This window comes from Rhagoletis pomonella, unplaced genomic scaffold (genome assembly GCF_013731165.1).
Source record: "Rhagoletis pomonella isolate Grant_MI unplaced genomic scaffold, Rhpom_1.0 Rhpom_scaffold_00001, whole genome shotgun sequence".
NCBI lineage: Eukaryota > Metazoa > Arthropoda > Insecta > Diptera > Tephritidae > Rhagoletis > Rhagoletis pomonella.
In genome coordinates this window covers 13,759,317-13,775,809 of record NW_023458555.1, presented here as the reverse complement: position 1 = coordinate 13,775,809, position 16,493 = coordinate 13,759,317, and the positions used below count along the sequence as shown (strand labels likewise).

The 16,493-nt window shown below is 37.2% G+C and overlaps 6 protein-coding genes across 7 annotated transcripts; 3 read left to right on the top strand and 3 right to left on the bottom strand.

Moving 5' to 3' along the window:
* Positions 1–6: 6 nt before the first annotated feature.
* Positions 7–1,600, top strand: LOC118739510 (protein arginine methyltransferase NDUFAF7 homolog, mitochondrial). Its single transcript, XM_036470881.1, has 4 exons — positions 7–204; positions 283–933; positions 1,002–1,181; positions 1,283–1,600. The coding sequence occupies exons 1-4, from the start codon at positions 94–96 to the stop codon at positions 1,445–1,447; spliced, it is 1,107 nt and encodes a 368-aa protein (XP_036326774.1). The 5' UTR covers positions 7–93; the 3' UTR covers positions 1,448–1,600.
* Positions 1,479–4,160, bottom strand: LOC118739502 (GRIP and coiled-coil domain-containing protein 1). The gene is made up of 3 exons (XM_036470869.1): positions 3,867–4,160; positions 1,871–3,758; positions 1,479–1,808 (listed from the first exon to the last, which is right to left on the bottom strand). The coding sequence occupies exons 1-3, from the start codon at positions 3,940–3,942 to the stop codon at positions 1,628–1,630; spliced, it is 2,145 nt and encodes a 714-aa protein (XP_036326762.1). The 5' UTR covers positions 3,943–4,160; the 3' UTR covers positions 1,479–1,627.
* A 1,223-nt stretch (positions 4,161–5,383) lies between these two features.
* LOC118750674 (dnaJ homolog subfamily C member 17) lies at positions 5,384–6,452 on the bottom strand. Its single transcript, XM_036485410.1, has one exon. The coding sequence runs from the start codon at positions 6,328–6,330 to the stop codon at positions 5,434–5,436; it is 897 nt and encodes a 298-aa protein (XP_036341303.1). The 5' UTR covers positions 6,331–6,452; the 3' UTR covers positions 5,384–5,433.
* Positions 6,453–7,000: 548 nt separating this feature from the next.
* LOC118739494 (DPH3 homolog) lies at positions 7,001–7,715 on the top strand. The gene is made up of 3 exons (XM_036470855.1): positions 7,001–7,258; positions 7,337–7,411; positions 7,486–7,715. Exons 1-3 carry the CDS (start codon positions 7,151–7,153, stop codon positions 7,561–7,563), a joined length of 261 nt encoding a protein of 86 aa, XP_036326748.1. The 5' UTR covers positions 7,001–7,150; the 3' UTR covers positions 7,564–7,715.
* On the bottom strand, positions 7,620–10,227 carry LOC118739482 (arfaptin-2). 2 transcript variants are annotated; one of them, XR_004993028.1, is made up of 6 exons: positions 9,637–9,892; positions 9,067–9,562; positions 8,822–8,987; positions 8,651–8,758; positions 8,378–8,595; positions 7,620–8,030 (listed from the first exon to the last, which is right to left on the bottom strand). XR_004993028.1 is itself a non-coding variant. In XM_036470845.1 (5 exons), the coding sequence occupies exons 1-5, from the start codon at positions 9,782–9,784 to the stop codon at positions 8,551–8,553; spliced, it is 963 nt and encodes a 320-aa protein (XP_036326738.1). In that variant the 5' UTR covers positions 9,785–10,227; the 3' UTR covers positions 8,050–8,550. The 2 variants fall into 2 exon arrangements, 1 of the variants encoding a protein (XP_036326738.1); XM_036470845.1 differs by lacking the exon at positions 7,620–8,030 and having other exon boundaries at positions 8,050–8,595; positions 9,637–10,227.
* A 1,772-nt stretch (positions 10,228–11,999) lies between these two features.
* On the top strand, positions 12,000–16,493 carry LOC118739472 (microprocessor complex subunit DGCR8). Its single transcript, XM_036470835.1, has 6 exons — positions 12,000–12,694; positions 13,671–13,844; positions 13,909–14,051; positions 14,223–15,200; positions 15,273–15,530; positions 15,619–16,493. The coding sequence occupies exons 1-6, from the start codon at positions 12,436–12,438 to the stop codon at positions 15,904–15,906; spliced, it is 2,100 nt and encodes a 699-aa protein (XP_036326728.1). The 5' UTR covers positions 12,000–12,435; the 3' UTR covers positions 15,907–16,493.

The window sequence follows — 16,493 nt, the reverse complement described above, 5'->3', positions numbered from 1 at the left end:
GCAAAAACAGAGGAGTCGCAAGCACCAAATGATTTAACGAAGCATTTGAAGGCCAAAATATTGGCTACAGGTCCTATTACAGTTGCCGAATATATGCGTGAAGTTCTCACCAATCCACTTAGCGGTTACTATATGCACCGTGATGTGTTTGGGCGCGAAGGAGACTTTATAACATCACCGGAAATTTGCCAAATTTTCGGCGAGGTATACACACATATATACTTACGCAGTAAATTTCAATGGCCAATTTATTCATATACATATGTATTACCTTAATCTCAGTTGGTGGCAATTTGGGTTGTAAGCGAGTGGCGTAAATTGGGTAGCCCATTACCTTTTCAAATTGTTGAACTAGGACCCGGACGTGGCACATTGGCCCGCGATGTACTTAAGGTGTTAACCAAATTCAAATTCGGTGGACAATTTTCCATGCATATGGTGGAAATTAGTCCACATTTAAGTAAAGTACAAGGACAGCGTTTATGCTTTAGCACCGAGACGGTGACGGACGAAAGTTCTCCCCACTATCAGACTGGTAAGACAGCGACTGGTACACACGTATACTGGCATAAGCGACTAGAAGATGTGCCACGCGCCTTCTCAATAGTGCTAGCACACGAATTCTTCGATGCTTTGCCTGTACATAAGTTACAACGTGATGGAAAACTATGGAAAGAAGTCTTAATTGATGTAAACAGCAGAGATAGCGTTGACAGCGATAACCAACCGGATTTTCGATACGTAATTTCGAAAGCCCAGACTCCAGTGTCGCATCTGTATCAGCCTATTACAAATGAGGCGCGTGATTGTCTCGAATACTCATTAGATACAGATCGCATAATTAGTATGATGGCGGAACGATTTGAAATCGACGGTGGCATTGGTTTGATTATGGATTACGGCCATTTCGGCGAAAAGGGTGATACATTTAGAGTAAGTAATGGTAGTTTTTAACTGAGACGTAATCTCTGAATTTGCTATTTTCTAAAAATGTTTTGCAGGCTTTCAAAAAACATAAACTGCACGAACCGCTTCTGGCGCCGGGCACAGCAGACCTCACAGCGGATGTTGATTTTAGACAAATCAAGCGCATCGCCGAGGAACATGGCAAAGTGATTTGTTTTGGCCCGGTAGAGCAGGGCACTTTTTTAAAGAAAATGGAGGGAGATACTCGATTAGAGGTATACATTGTTAAAAATGTTGGATATGCATAACTTTATTCAACACTTCTGTACATATGGCCTCAATTTATAAAACCAAATCACTATTTTGTACTCTACAGCAACTACTTGCATTTGCTTTACCCGAAAATCATGACATCATTAGAAGCGGCTATAAAATGCTAACAGATCCTACACAAATGGGAAAACGATTCAAATTTTTTTCAATATTTCCAGCCGTTGTGAGAAAGCATCTCGAAAAATTTCCAGTCAGTGGATTTCAATAATACGCATCTAATTTATAATTTCTTCATTTTATTGTTATCAAATAGGTACATATTGATTTTAAATTGTTGATATTGTTAAAAATGTTTATTCTGTTAAGGAAATTAAATAGTTCTGTCGATTAATTAGTTGTTGGCATATATTAACATATTTCAAATAGTACATCGACAGCATTTAACCAACTACTTTTTCTGGAATGTGTTGTTAATCGTTTGCATTTCAGCTGGCGTTAACTGAAGCACTGCGCTAATGGCATTGAGCATGTGACGCTTACCGTCAGGATCGCGTGTTACAATGTAACTAATGATCACATTCTTCAAATACTCAAGATTGGCGCCTTCCCGTGTCTTGCAGCGTTCTAATCTAAAGTTATAAAGGTAAAAATTAAACAACTGTCAATTTAAGGTTCTTAAAAGCATAACTACCTATCCACTTGCTCTTCTAGCAGTGCAACTTTATCGCAGAGGTCTTCCTGTGCGTTCACCTTTTCTTGTATAGCTTTTCGCAAAGAGGATTCAGCGGCATATTTTGCCTTTCGCAGGCCCGCTATTTCAATATCTTTACGCGCAAGTTCGTTGGCATAATGCAGCATGTGACAGTTGTCGCCAATTGATAACTTTTTTGCTCTAATTGCTACTTTTGTGCCCGTTTGAGCGCTTACTCCGACAGGTCCACCACCATCATTGCTTTCTGCGTCAGAAGCTGAAGTTGTCACGTTTTGTTCGGCCTGTGAATCATTAGTTGAGACCGGTAACGTGACACTGTGGAAAACTTCAAATGATGTTTGCAATGTTTTTATCTCTTGCTCCTTTTCGTCGAGCAAGTGCAAAGACCGCTGCCTTTGTTTTTGTAATTGCTGTTCCAGATCAACCACTTTGCAACGTGTCTCGTTTTCCAAATCGTTTAGTTTGCTCTTCCATTTGGTGCGTTCCTCTTTAATAGCTTGTCGAAGCTTTTCCGCCTGGTTTTTCAATTCTAACTCTTGCTCATCTATGTTGCGGTTCAGCACCTTCACCTTGTCTTGCAAAGTGGATATGTGCGACTTTTGGACCTGCATATGATCTTGATACTGCAACAGTTCCGTCTTGCAAGAATCATATTGTTGTTGCAAGTGTTCTAACTCTTCTCGACATTGTGTATGATCAGAGACGACAGAAAAAATTTTACTCAAATCTATGGGGTTCGCAGAGCGAGAATTTTCCGCGAGTAACAACTTTTTCAGGCGCAGAATTTCATCAGCAAGGGTTGCAATGTCGTATGCTGTATTACTTAACTTTCGGCGCCAGCGATCAGCATTGTAATCTGTAGTACTTGCCGAGTTCAGTTTTGAGTCCGTGTTATGCTCTAGTTCTTGCAACTTCTTGCGCAGTGTTTGTATGCTTTCCTGATCTTGCTGACGTAGTCGATCGTAGTTACCAACAGTGCTACTAAGCTCTGCCAAACGTGCCTCTAAGTTGGCCACGCGATCCTCATGCAAAGCAGCTTGATGTCTACTCCGCTCTTCCGCGTGCAATACGCGGCGCTGCTCATTCTTAATAGCAACCGCGTGTTGATCTTTAAGTTGTTGCATCTGCTGTTGCACCTGCTTTAATAAAGTCGTGCTATCGGCGGCGCTTTCAGCATCTTTTAAAGCTTGTTTGACAGTACCGCTCGCTTGCATTTGCCTCAATTGTGATTTGGCCTCTTTTAGCTGGATTTGGAGATCACGAACATGTACATTTTCTGTTTCATTGCTGGCGAATTGAGTTTTAAAATTATTTAACTGCATTTCAATGTTTTCTTTTAAATGTCTCTCATCGGCATAGAGCTTCTGTAACTCGCGGATCATAACCATCTGATTGTTCGTTTCTTTTTCGCGCTCCTGACATTCGATTATCCATTTAGCTTTCATTTCGTCTAAATGAGCTTTGGCTTTGTCCTCATTTTCTTTAATGGTGTTTTTTAAAGTGGTAATAATTTGATCCTTCTGGGTAAGTTGACCACGTAATTGCTTCTTATCTGCTTGAAAAGAAGCCTCCATGCGAGATTTCTCTGCTGATAATGTCGCTAGCGAATTCATTAGTGTCAGGATTTGTTTCTGCAATTGCTGTTTATCTTCGTCAACAATGCCCGATTCAGTGTCACTTGTTGCTTGGAAATTCGTTTCTTTCCCAGAGCTTGCGTTGCTAGCGCTTTCGGATGCCGAAAAAGTGTTGGCAAGGCCAGAAGTGGACTTTTTGTTGTTTGTTTCATTGTTAGATGCCGTTACTGCGGCCAAGCTGGATTCAAGTGCTTCTTTTTCTTTGAGCAGCCCTTTATAGGCGGTGACGACGTCTAATACGGGAAAGGACACATGAACCAAAAATACATAGTTGTTGGTTCATGGAAAGGACATATGTATGTACTACTAATATTCGATTTTTCACTTTCTTCAATACATACCTTTTAATCTCTTCTCGTATCTAGCTAACTGTTCCTTTTGTGCAGAAACCAAAGTTTCAAGTTTGCTCCGGTCCATAATACCAAGGATTGTTTACAAATAAAATTCAGAATTTTTTATCATCCCATAACATTTTCCAAATGAATAACTGGCAAAGGAAAGGATCACGTCAACAACGAACAGCTGATTGCTTAGTCTGCGTTCAAACACGGAAACTCGAGTTTCTTATTATCGGCGATTTCTCTTTTGGTGTTGCCCTTTGCATTCACACACAGAAACTCTTTTGTACGCAATTGTTGTCAGCTGTGAATCGCCAACTTGAATTACACTTACGAACGAGAACACAAAGCGTGTTTCCCGAGTACGGGCGACTCGGTACCCGTCCCCTTTCCTCGTCGCTCTCTCCCCTACAAGCTTCGAGTTTCCGCAACAAAAGTTTTCGTGTCTGAACGTCGACTTATTTGGCTAGGTTCAGACAGAGAAACTTTTGTCGCGGCAACTCGTTACTTGTGGGGGAGGAAGTGACGAGTTTAAAGTTTTCTTGTTCTCTTTTGATCTTTTCGTTGCTTCCCGTTTAAAGAACCAAGTAGTTGAATTCAATAAAACTTGATGCGTGTGGAAGCAAAGAGAAAACACAAAAGAGAATGCGATAAAATTGCTTTCAAGACTTGACGTGTCTGAAAGTGGACTAATAGCTTTGTTTCTTAACAGATAATTATCACAAGTTGCGTTCGACAAGTCAAAAATTTGTAATAGTTTTCCAAATTTTTACTGGATAGCGTTCGATAACGACAAAAAATAGTTGCGTTCGACAAGTCAAAAATTTGTAATAGTTTTTCCAAATTTTTACTGCATGGCGTTCGATAACGACAATAAAAATATCCAACACACAAAAATTGAGAGAGCAAGCGTTCATTTTGATGCAAGAGAAGCGTTCATTTCGTACTGGCAAAATTTTAGTCAGCAAAAATTATCCAACACGAAAACATATGATCACAAAACATATGGTTGCAATTTCTGTACACAAACCAAATTGCATTTTCCGAGTTTTGGTATTTATATGCTTTTTGGCTGCCTGCTATGTGACTTTATGATAGCGCCAACAAGTTTTTACTTCTAGAAATGTTCCTGGCGAACATTGAACATTCACTTTCCTTTTTTCTTCCATGGAGGCAACATGAATTTCAGTTTGTTTACAAATAAAACAAACAAAGTCAGCTGGTGTGTCTTCTTCTTCCGGTTTTTGCAAGTGATGGCTAATTTCCTGTTAGTTTACTTTATTGATTTTTCTTTTCTTTGGGAGAGAATTTTCGCTTACTCTCTCGATTTTGATTGATGGCTGGTGTTAGCTAATTTTGTTATCGAACGCAACTACAAATTATCACTATATTTTATAGGAAATTTGAATTTCCGGCAATCCGGAATTGGGGATGCAATTATGTATATAACACAAACAGGTTTGGCATGTCTCGTCTCAAATTAACTATACCTTACTTTTCAAAAAACATTTTTCTGACAATTAATCTTAACCACGGTTTTATTTTAATTACTATATGTACTGAGTTTAGTTTAACCCTCTGCTTCATCTTCTGCTTGCATCTGTGCTATTAACTTTTTGCGCTCTTCAGCTTGCCGCAGTTTACGCATGACCAAGTCTTCATAATCCAGCGAAGAACTTGTGGGTTTCTCTGCCGCCTTTGTTGTTGTTGGAGTGACCCATTCCAATTGTAGTGGATTTTCCACTAGACCCTTTTCGTAAGCGAGTGCCATCTCTGCAGCATCAAGGGTTTGGAATTCTACTAACGCACTGCCAGTTTTCTTCGACATCACCAATGCTACAAGCTCGCCGTACTTTTTCAGGAAATTTTGTAATTTTTCTTGTGTGTAGCCACCGTTATTGGGATCTTTCTTTTCTGCTTTCCATTTAATTTTAATACGATGAGCCGATGAATCAAACGATGTTGCCGCTTTCGTCTTCTGGGTTTCGGCCACTGTACGTAGCAATTGTTCTCTCATTAAGCGCTGTTCTTCCTCCAGGAGTTTTGAGCCCTCCCGCCGAAGTCGTTCAATTTGATCCTGCAATACTTCCTCGTCGCTTTTAGGAGCCGTGGGATATGGCTGCTTGCTAAACAATGTGTATAAGGCATCCCGCTCACGTTGTTCCAAATCCGCTTTAAATTTTTGTCGCTTACTATCTAATTGCTTGTTTCGTAGTTCAGATGCCTTTTTAGCTTTCAATACTTTGTCGTAAGCGCTACGTGCTGATGCATCACTGAGTATCTCCAAAGCTTTGGATAATTCGTGGAAGAGCTCTGCCGCCTTGGGATTGTCCGGATTTTTGTCAGGATGGCATTCCAATGCTTTTTTGCGATAGGCTTTACGAATCTCCGCTTGCTCAGCTTCAAGCTCTATACCGAGGAGTTCATAAAGATTTGCATCACTGAATTTCGCGGCAGACATTTTCATTAATACGAATTTAGAATAATTCAATTTCCAATGTTTTGTTTTGCTCGCTCCCTGCCGAGAATTGGCATGAACAGCTGTTTGCTTCTTAAAAACGAACAAACCTAGAATGCAACTGTCAACTAGAACTGGAAAACTATCGACTAGTCGATAATCGCAGCCATCGATAGTATCGATACTATCGAAAATGTCGCGACTATCGATAGTACTATCGGTAGTTTTGATTAAAGTTCCAAAAATTAGACATAAAAACTTTTATTGAAAATGAGATCAGAATAGCCAAAATGTTTGCATATTTTTGTTAAGGGAAATAAGTTTATTAACAATTTTTGGCTTCAAGCAGCATCTGCGCTCTAAAATTATTTGACCTTTGCTAAATGTCCCGACTCACAAGAGTTGCGTTCCAGATAACTTCGTGTAAACACATAAGGCAAAGAATAATTTAACACAACGGCATGATTTATAGAAGAATTTGCATAATAAAAATGATTAAAAAAAGAAAATAACTTTTTTCTTTCTTTCCTTCCCGTGTGATCTTGTGTCTTTCGTTCATGGCTACCGCGGGCTTTTACTATTACTGAATAATATATGAATGAGTGGAAACTATCGATAGTGCTTACAAAACCATCAATGTTTTCCATAGTCTAAAACCATCGATACCATCGATAGTGCCATGGATAGTTTTCCAGCTCTACTGACAACTGACAGCTCTTGAATCGTTTTGTCAACATGCTGCTGGTAGCGTTTTTGCGATTTCGGACAACGTGAATTTCATTGGTAAATTTTTAGTAACTTTGTAGGGATTATGTGATAACGGTATAAAATGAGTGTTTATCACGATGAAGTCGAAATCGAAGACATGGAATATGATGAGGAAGAGGAGGTTTATTATTATCCATGTCCGTGCGGAGATCGATTTCAAATAACCAAGGTAACAGTGGCATACTTAGAACAAACGGACGAGCTTTTGGTGACCAAATAAGTACTTAATTTTATTTGCTTTTTATAGGAAGAACTAATGGAGGGAGAGGAAGTAGCTACATGCCCGAGTTGTTCTCTCATCATTAAAGTCATCTATGATGCTGTAAGTTTGATTTGCCAAACGAGAAAGAACCGCCTTAACGATGACTAATAACTAATTTTCAATTATATTTCCAGAGCATGTTTAAAGCAGAGGAAGATGAAGAAACTGTGCTTAATGATAAAATGAAGGATATGAAATTGGAGAAAAACTGAAGGGGATGTCCTATGCTATGTAATAAGTATCCAGTAATTACAATACGTTTCTTTTGTAAAAAGAAAGCTGTATATATTTCTTTTATAATATATATGTATATATTTTTAATATTTGTTGACTAGAATACACATTTATGTTTTCAATTTTCTTATACATATTACTTTTCATTAGACTTTTGTGGGCTTACATAAGTATAAAATTTAAACATTAATGGAGCTAAGAAAAATCGATTAAATTTTTTGCTTTGTCGGTCAATACTGTAAAACTTCATTTAGGTATGTATATGGATCTGTAGGCCGATTTTGAATGATTTACTTAAAATATAATTCACAAATTATGAAAAGTAAATACTTCGACAATACATAATCAATTGCCGAATGAATAAATTGATAGAATTTGCATACTTACACATATATTTCTATCGTGCAGTAGAGTTTACTGATGGTTTTTGCTTAGATGGGATCATCTTTTAAAAATATATTGTAAGTAAAAGAAATATTAACCAAAATTCGAGTTATGTGATTCTCATTTTAAGTTAGAAGTATTAAAACAAACACCCTAACCAAACTTTTCCAGTTTAAATCATAATTAGTGATTTTACTTGATCAGGAGAAACTGAGGAACTATTGTATTATGTGTTCTTAGAATACTAACTTGTTATGTGGTGCTGCTTTCTCTCTTACAAATTGATTTCATTATCTTTTTTTCTCATTAGTTATTGAAAATTACGGGAAAAGCAATGAAGAGTACATTTAGATACATCTATGTATGCACGTTATCTATACGTTTTCAACCAAATTTTATATCCGTTACCTTAGTTATGCTTAATTAGAAAATTCATTCCAATGCAGTTAGCTTAAGATGTATGTATATCGCACTCAATATTCTTCCCTTAGTTTGCTTTTCGACAAGGTATTTTATTTTATATGCTAGCTTATAGTTGCATATGACCGCTGGGTGCTTTAAGGGACAGTTATTTAGAAATACTACTGCTCCAGCCAGGACCCAGTCGAGGCATTAGGCGCTTTTAACTAAAATAATAAGTAATTAGTTTTTGACTTTAACATATTTATAAAATTTGTATACTTTAATGTTAAATTGTTTTATTGTGCTCTCAAGAGCAACAGCATTGCCGGAAAAGTACGCCGCAATTGCATTATGTAGCAGCACCAACTGTTTGTGCATCACTTTAATCTGAAACAATGAATGAGAGTTAAAGATTTTAAAAATAAATAGAACCATTAGTTGTACCATTACCCTGTTCTCGTCGAGAAATTGCATTTTTACTGCCACATCAGCACGCAACTTTTCATAAAGTTCTTTATGATGTGAAAAGTTTTTTTGCGCTTCTTCAGTGATTGGACTTTGTGGCAATTCGGGTTTGGCATTCTCTAAATCCATGCGATATGCATCGAACTCCACTCTATTTGTTGCGAGCACGTACATATAAAAAGTTACAATTTTCTTAATGTATGTACACACATAAATAATAATTTTCATACCTTGCCGTTTCATATTGCTTAATCGTGAGCAATGTGTCATCAATAGTTTTATTGCACAATGTATTTACCGAAGAGATAAAGAAATTCAGCGCACTCAAGAGCAATTCGCCATTTTTCGTAAGATTTCGTTGTGTTTCCGAGTTACAAGTGAACTCCTCCTGCAGTTCTGGACTTTTCTGTGCTAAATCTGCAAATGCTTCGGCCAGCGCATGTTGTGTTGCAACTACATGATGAAAATGTGAACTAAAGGCGCGCGTTAATCGTAAAATCGAAAGATATTTGCGCTGTGTCTCCCGCAACTGTTCGATTTGAGCTTCTAACTCTGAATCAACGGTGCGTTGTGATTTACCCAGTTTTTCTAACATTATTTGGCGAGTACATTTGTAAGTTGATATGCTCCAATTCTTTATGCTGTCGATTTTAGATGCTCCCGTACGTAGCAGACCCGCATCCATGCCATTTTGTGGACTGGTTTGTGCCATGGGTGTGGCAGGTGCTAAAGAAACCACACAAATTTTTTATATGCAAATTTTATTGAAAACCTAATGAGTGTAATTATTGCAAGCTTACCCGAATGATTATGAAGTGGTAGACTATTTGGTGGCATAAAAGGTCGGCCTTCCGTTCCGCTGTGTATGGCGCTGGCACTTTCATTCATAGGTGGTGTGTCCTTGAGCATTTCATGAATGCTGCGTTCTGTGTGCATCGAATGTGCCATTTTCTTGGATTTAGTTCGTTACCAGTTTGATACTAGTGTCGTGTACCTTTGCAGCAAATTACTAGATACAGCTCTACTTGCAGTTTCTCCTTTTGTTAGCACACTGACGTAAAAATGTTTATTCGTAAGAAAATTTTTAATTTTATGTGTAATTTGCTAACTCGGCGGAGTTTGAAAGACATCGACAGTCGGCAAATTCGCAGAGAAAATAAACAAAAATCGATTTTCAACACTTGCCTCACAAAAGTTCTCTTAATTTTCACAGCTATTATACATCAGCTGAGACTCCCTTGCTTCTATAACAATGCTCTACTAAAGTAGAACACCGATTTGGTTGTTACTATTATAGGAAATTTAATTAATTCGATTTTATACAAAGAAAATCTTTCCTGCGACGTCTGAAATTTTTCCACCAATGACAAGGTAACATATCTGTCCTTAACCAGTGTTGCAATCAGATTTTGGTTTGATGACGTTTTGCTTTCTGAACAGCTCCCATTACCCCACATCTATACCTCCTACTAAAAATGTTTAAACATCTGCCAAACACCATGAACCAAAAATACAAGATCACGCAAGAACCCGACAGTAGGTTTGTTCGTCGAAAATCCAGCAAGAATTATCCAACAATCAAAATATCAGAGAGTAAGAAAAAATTCTCTCAAATTTTCTCTCATATTGAGAAACTTGCAAATTTCTGCACGAACGCAAATTTGCAGGAATTTGCAAGTTTCGCTGCCAGCTGGCGTCCACGGTTGCATTTCAAACATAAAAAATTTTTATAGAATTTTTAAAATTCTTTCGGATGGCCAAAAACAGGATATACATGTATATTTCTTGTTGTTCTGACTTTCTTTAACATACATTTCAATATCTTCATCGTACTAGCTGTCGGGTTTCTTAAATCGACTCTGGTTGCAATTGCATTCCGATTGCGAATACCATTTTTTTCAGCCGAATTAAGTTCAAATCATTGGAGTTAACTAAATTAATTATATCAAAAATTATTTACTTCCTTTTTTCATAAAAAAATCGCTCGTGTTTATAAATTTTTAAATTTAACGAACTAATTTATTCAAATTATTGTAGACAAAAATGCAACCATGCGCCACCACCACATGTTTTTCGTGTTTGCAAATTCTTGCTGGCAAAATTTTTTCCAGCAAGAATTTGCAACTTCTCTCCAAGAGAACTGTCACTTTGCTCTCACAATTTTTGAGTGTTGGATAATTTTTTGGTCTGCACGAACGCGATTTGGGCAAAAATCGTGATAATTCGTACAAATTCGTACAAATTTTTCGCTCGACGAACAAACCTATTGTATTTGGTTCTCTGTCTGGTTGTGAGAAAAGTTTGTGAGCATTTGTTTACATCACAAGCACCACTATTTTACACTTTTATTTAAGAAAATTTGGTTTTCGTTGTTACAAATACAACTTCGCGTTCAGGCCCGTTTACATAAAATCTTGGCGTTGGGTTGGTGTTGGCGTCGCACAGCTGACTATTACTGCGTTTATGCGAGAAAATGCATGAATTCAAAAATGGTCCCCTTTATACATCGTTCGCGAATTCATGAAATAAAGTGCCTTAAAAAGTGGCAATGCACTGGCGAGGAACTAAACAGTAGGGTTTTGACTTTTTTGAAATACTTTTGAATTTGCATAAGTCGTTGGTACCAGGCAATGAACCATATTATATTTAAATTTGTTATAATATATTTTCTGTTTATTCTATTTGAATTTATTTTTTATTTCAACGATTTGACATAAGTGTTTTAAATCATGGTTATGTCACTCTAGCTTTTTAATCTAAAAACATCATACCCTGGTAAACAGCTGATTGTGAAATATGGCGTTGCCGGACATACACTTCACGATTTCATGAAATGATGCCGAATTCATGGTTAACTTTCGTGCATAACTGAATTCATGAAATGGTATTTATGCAGCCAATTTTAACCCAAGTTCGTGAAATGAATTCGTGAATTAGCCTATGCATAAACGTAGTATCTGAATACATGCATTTATATGAAAATATCAACATAATCAAAGTTGGGCAACGCCAACGCCAACACAACGCAGAAATATGGCCAACTCTCAACTTTTCGTGCACGTCGTTCCTCGATATTTTTGAACGAAACATCGATGTTTTGAAAACTTCGATGCATCGTTTGCATTTCTAATTGTTAATCGACTAATAAAAAGTTATCACTAGTTTTGTGCAAATAAATACGCGTGAAAATTATTTTTATCAATTGAATGCAACGCCGAATTTTCACTGAAAATTTCCTACATACTAAATAAGAGATTAAATCTTCAAAGAAGTACTTTTGCAGTGGTTTCGTGTATTTTAAACTAAATACAAATTTCAAAACAGAATCCATTGCGAAAGTTGCTTCTGCCATTTAACCCAACGCTGGAAATAAAATTCTTTGAGAGATAGCCAGGTGCATTAATTTGGGCTTGTTCTAAAATAACCAATGTGACCAATCCAATTTCTATTAAAAATCAATACAAAAGTTGGATTCCATCAGGTTGGATGTTTTAAAGAGCAGCCTTTAATCGACCATAATTTGAAGCTTGCATGAAGTAGAGAATCATTACCTTCTGTAATAAATAAAAAAAAAAGATTTGCGAATACGTAATACAAAAATGTCTAGCGAAAGTGATAGTATGCCTCGATCACCCTCGCCGCGCTCCTCGTCGCCACAACCTAGTAAAAAAGCGCGTCTCGATGAGCAAACTATGTACGAGGAAGCAACTGCAATGAAGGAGAGAGGTTTCTCGTTAAGCGCTATTGAGGAAATGAAGACACGTGTTGAGGAAAATAATCAAAGCGGAGCGCTCGACCAACAGTTGCGACAATTTCAAGTGCTTGACGAAGTACAGGGCTCTGGCACTGAAGATTCGGGTATGTATAGTACTGCTACAGTTGACAGACTTTTGATTTTACTAGACAATGTAGCGTTTAGCTCTAATTATTTAACCGGCATTTGGCATAGATGCTTTATCTAACAAAAATCTTGTTTAAACACATACATATAAACTTTAACGCTCTTTCAATATAGTGCCGTACCTATATGAAAAATAAATGCTTAGATGTGCTGCTAGAAAAGGGCATTCAGGAGCTTTAAGGTAGTAGCACAGGTTGAAAAATGCCGTTGTGTAGGAATTAAATATTTTTTAAGAACCAGAAGATAAGTGTGATAGGCTTCTTTTATTTTGTATTGCTTTCCTTGAGATATGAGCAGCATATTTTTGTTCTCTATTGTTGAGATCACAATCTGGATACGCTACAAAATGGAAAAGAGCGCGCTAATAGATTAATACAGCACAAAATCTTATAATTAAAAAAAAAAAAGAAAAAATCATATAAACATGCGTATGATACCGATTGTACGTTTGGAGATCTCCAGTGAAGTTCAATATAAGAAAGGTAAGCTGTAAATAAATTCCACGTCATATACACATGTACCTACATAAATATGTATGTAGGCATATCATATAAAAATTAGCCTTTAATTTAAATTCACTTAGTATATACATATATGTATGTACATACACATACGTACAAATATTAAGATATCTAATAAGTTTATGCATTATCTGTTACATATTAAGATTTTGTCTACGAGTATATTTAAATAAGACCCCAACTCTGTAAACATTGGTTCTCACAAGTAAACAGGAAATATGTTTATGTGTATGAATATACATGTACATGTATAGCTAAGCGTGGTTCATATTTCCATTATTGTCTCATGCAACGATACAAATCTGAAAAAAGAAAGGAATTCGTGTGCTGCTTGGTATATTTGTGCGTTTCTACTTATGTATTATTTCATCCTCTCAACTGTTATAAATCATGAACTTATTTCATTTATCAGACATCGGCAGCGAAAATGGCGATAAAAATCATGATCACGGTGATGGTTATGAATCCTCTGATTTGGATATTGACGACAATGAGATAGAGAACCTGCTCAACGAGAATTTACCTGATGACTTAAAGGAACCGAAGAAACCGAAATATGAGGAACGCTTTAAAACTGTCCTGGAAGGTTTGTAGAAAATCGCTTTCATTGGACAAATCTTTAAAATTATATGCTCGTTGCGAATTTTCAGAGAAAGGACATAACCATTTTGAGGTTTTACCAGAGGGTTGGGTTCAGGTGACTCACAACAGCGGCATGCCACTATTTCTGCATAAACAAACGCGTGTCGTTTCAGCGTCGAGACCATATTTTCTTGGTCATGGCAGTGTGCGAGTAAGTTGCTGCTAGCTTTTAAAGTTTTTTGGCAAGTTCGTAGTTGAGTGAATATGTTCAGCATCTCTAAAACGTATATTTGGATAATTAAAAAAAAACCATAGTATTTTTTTTATATTTATGAAGATTTACATAGATCTCCATATTCATTAAATGATTGTTTACCTTCAGAAACATGCCATACCATTAGGCGCTATTCCATGTCTGAATTATCGACGCGCGCTTGAAGAAGAGGAGGCGGACCGCCAAAAACAAGAATCGGCAAAAGAAGATGCAGGGGATATACCCCACGATACCAATGAGACCAATGAAAATAATGTGGGCAAATGTCCATTTACTGGCGTCAGCAGCAGCGTGAGTCCCGTTACGGAGACTAGCCAATCAACACAAGTTTCGTCTTCGACTAATGGCATTGCAGAAAATGGCGAAGCCATGGACACAAGTGAGCCTACAGCTACTATAGTGCCTGCGTCATTACTTTCCAAAAATTCAGCATCAACCCTCGCAGGCGTCATGGCAACCACTGCGAATCCAGAGGACTTGGCTGCTAATGTAGCGGCTTTGAAGAGCCTAGTACCGCCTGCAAAAATCGTTACCGTTACCGAAAATACGCAAAAAGAGTCGTTGACGCCAGAACAATTGAATAAATACTGCACCAAATTGTTTAAATTCAAGGTAATACGCGTTTTGCGTTTTCGGTCGTGGAATGCGCGCCGGAAATTCACAAAGAATCGCAAACACATTAAAAACTTACAACGCCCTACACTCCCCGATGGCACGAAGCTGATTAAATTTCCAATTTTGGCGCCAAGCGGCGATGCGAATGCGAATTCTCGCGGTCGCAAAGAGTGGATTATGAACCCAAATGGCAAGAGTTATGTGTGTATATTGCATGAGTATGTGCAGCATGCGCTGAAGAAACAGCCTACATACGAATTTAAAGAGCTGGAAAATGCTGCAACACCCTACTCGGCCACTGTATCTATCAATGATTTGAAATATGGCACAGGTTATGGCACCAGTAAGAAGCAGGCGAAATCAGATGCTGCTCGTGAGACATTAGAGATATTGATACCCGAAATGAAGGACAAAATCACGGGTATTAAGCAGGATAAGAGCACACCAAAAACCAACCACAAAGATCTATCAGTGCGTTAAGCTACAGTTTCTTCCGCACATTTTTGGCTAAATATTAATGTTGCTTTAATTTTTTTTTCTTAGGTGTTTGATGATATCAAAATTCAAGATCCACGTGTTGCTGAATTTTGCAACAAAACAACAGAGCCATCGCCGCATGCCATTCTGCTCACCTGTCTGCAACGTAACTTCGGTCTGGGCGATGTGCAAATAAATTATGAAATTAATCGCACGAAAAATAAGAAAAATGAATTCACCATGACTGTGGGCAAACATACAGCCAAAGTGCTGTGTAAAAATAAGCGCGAGGGCAAGCAATTGGCTTCACAGGCGATATTACAGGTGCACTGCAATTGCTTATTGAGAAAAAAGAAATACAATAACTTTTAACTCTAGTACTACTTTGCTAAAAAAATAACCTTTTTCACAGATTTTGCATCCACACATCAAGACTTGGGGTTCTCTGTTACGCTTATATGGCAATAACTCAATTAAAACTTTCAAAGAAAAGAAGCTGGAGGAGCAGGAAATCACTGTACTGCAGAGCAAAGCTGCTATAAATCAGCCAAATTATGCCATTCTTGACAAGCTAAAGGCAGAAATGCTGAAATTGGCTGAAAAGAACAAATCAGTACAATCAATGGGCACCTTTGTACCACCTAGCGATGTTGATCTGCCCTCATCCTCGGGTTCGAATCTCAATAATGTGGAGCTCTAATCGTATTTCTCAATACTTCGTAGGTACATATGTGTAGGTTTCGACTGAATTTAAATATGACTGAACAATTATTGAGCTATTAAAATATCTAATGCGTTTGACTGGAATGGAACCGCCGAACAAATTAGCGTAGGCACAAATAAACACTATAGCTGTAAATGTATAGAAATATCTAAATGCAAAAAGAAATTAAAAACAAAAAATATAACTTGATTTAAGTTTAAGCTTTCGCTGACGAAAGAAAAAAAAACGCCATTTGCGGAAAATTAACATCTGTTTGGCAGAATTAAGTATAACACAAAAATATCATCAAATGAGTTAACACTTAAGGGGAACCACTAAATAAGAAGCGTTTTTTATATTTATTTTTTGCATGAAGGGATACTAATAGAAGAACAATATTTGGGTATAAAAAAGATATTTTTTCTATGAAAAATGTCCATAATGTCGCCATTAGTGCCGTTCTACCGAGAAGTATTGCAAATTTTAATCTGAAGAGAAAAATATTACAACTCACTTTATTAATATTATTATACTTACATAGTTGGTGAAACGCTTACGGAATTTCAAAAACTTGCAACAACAAA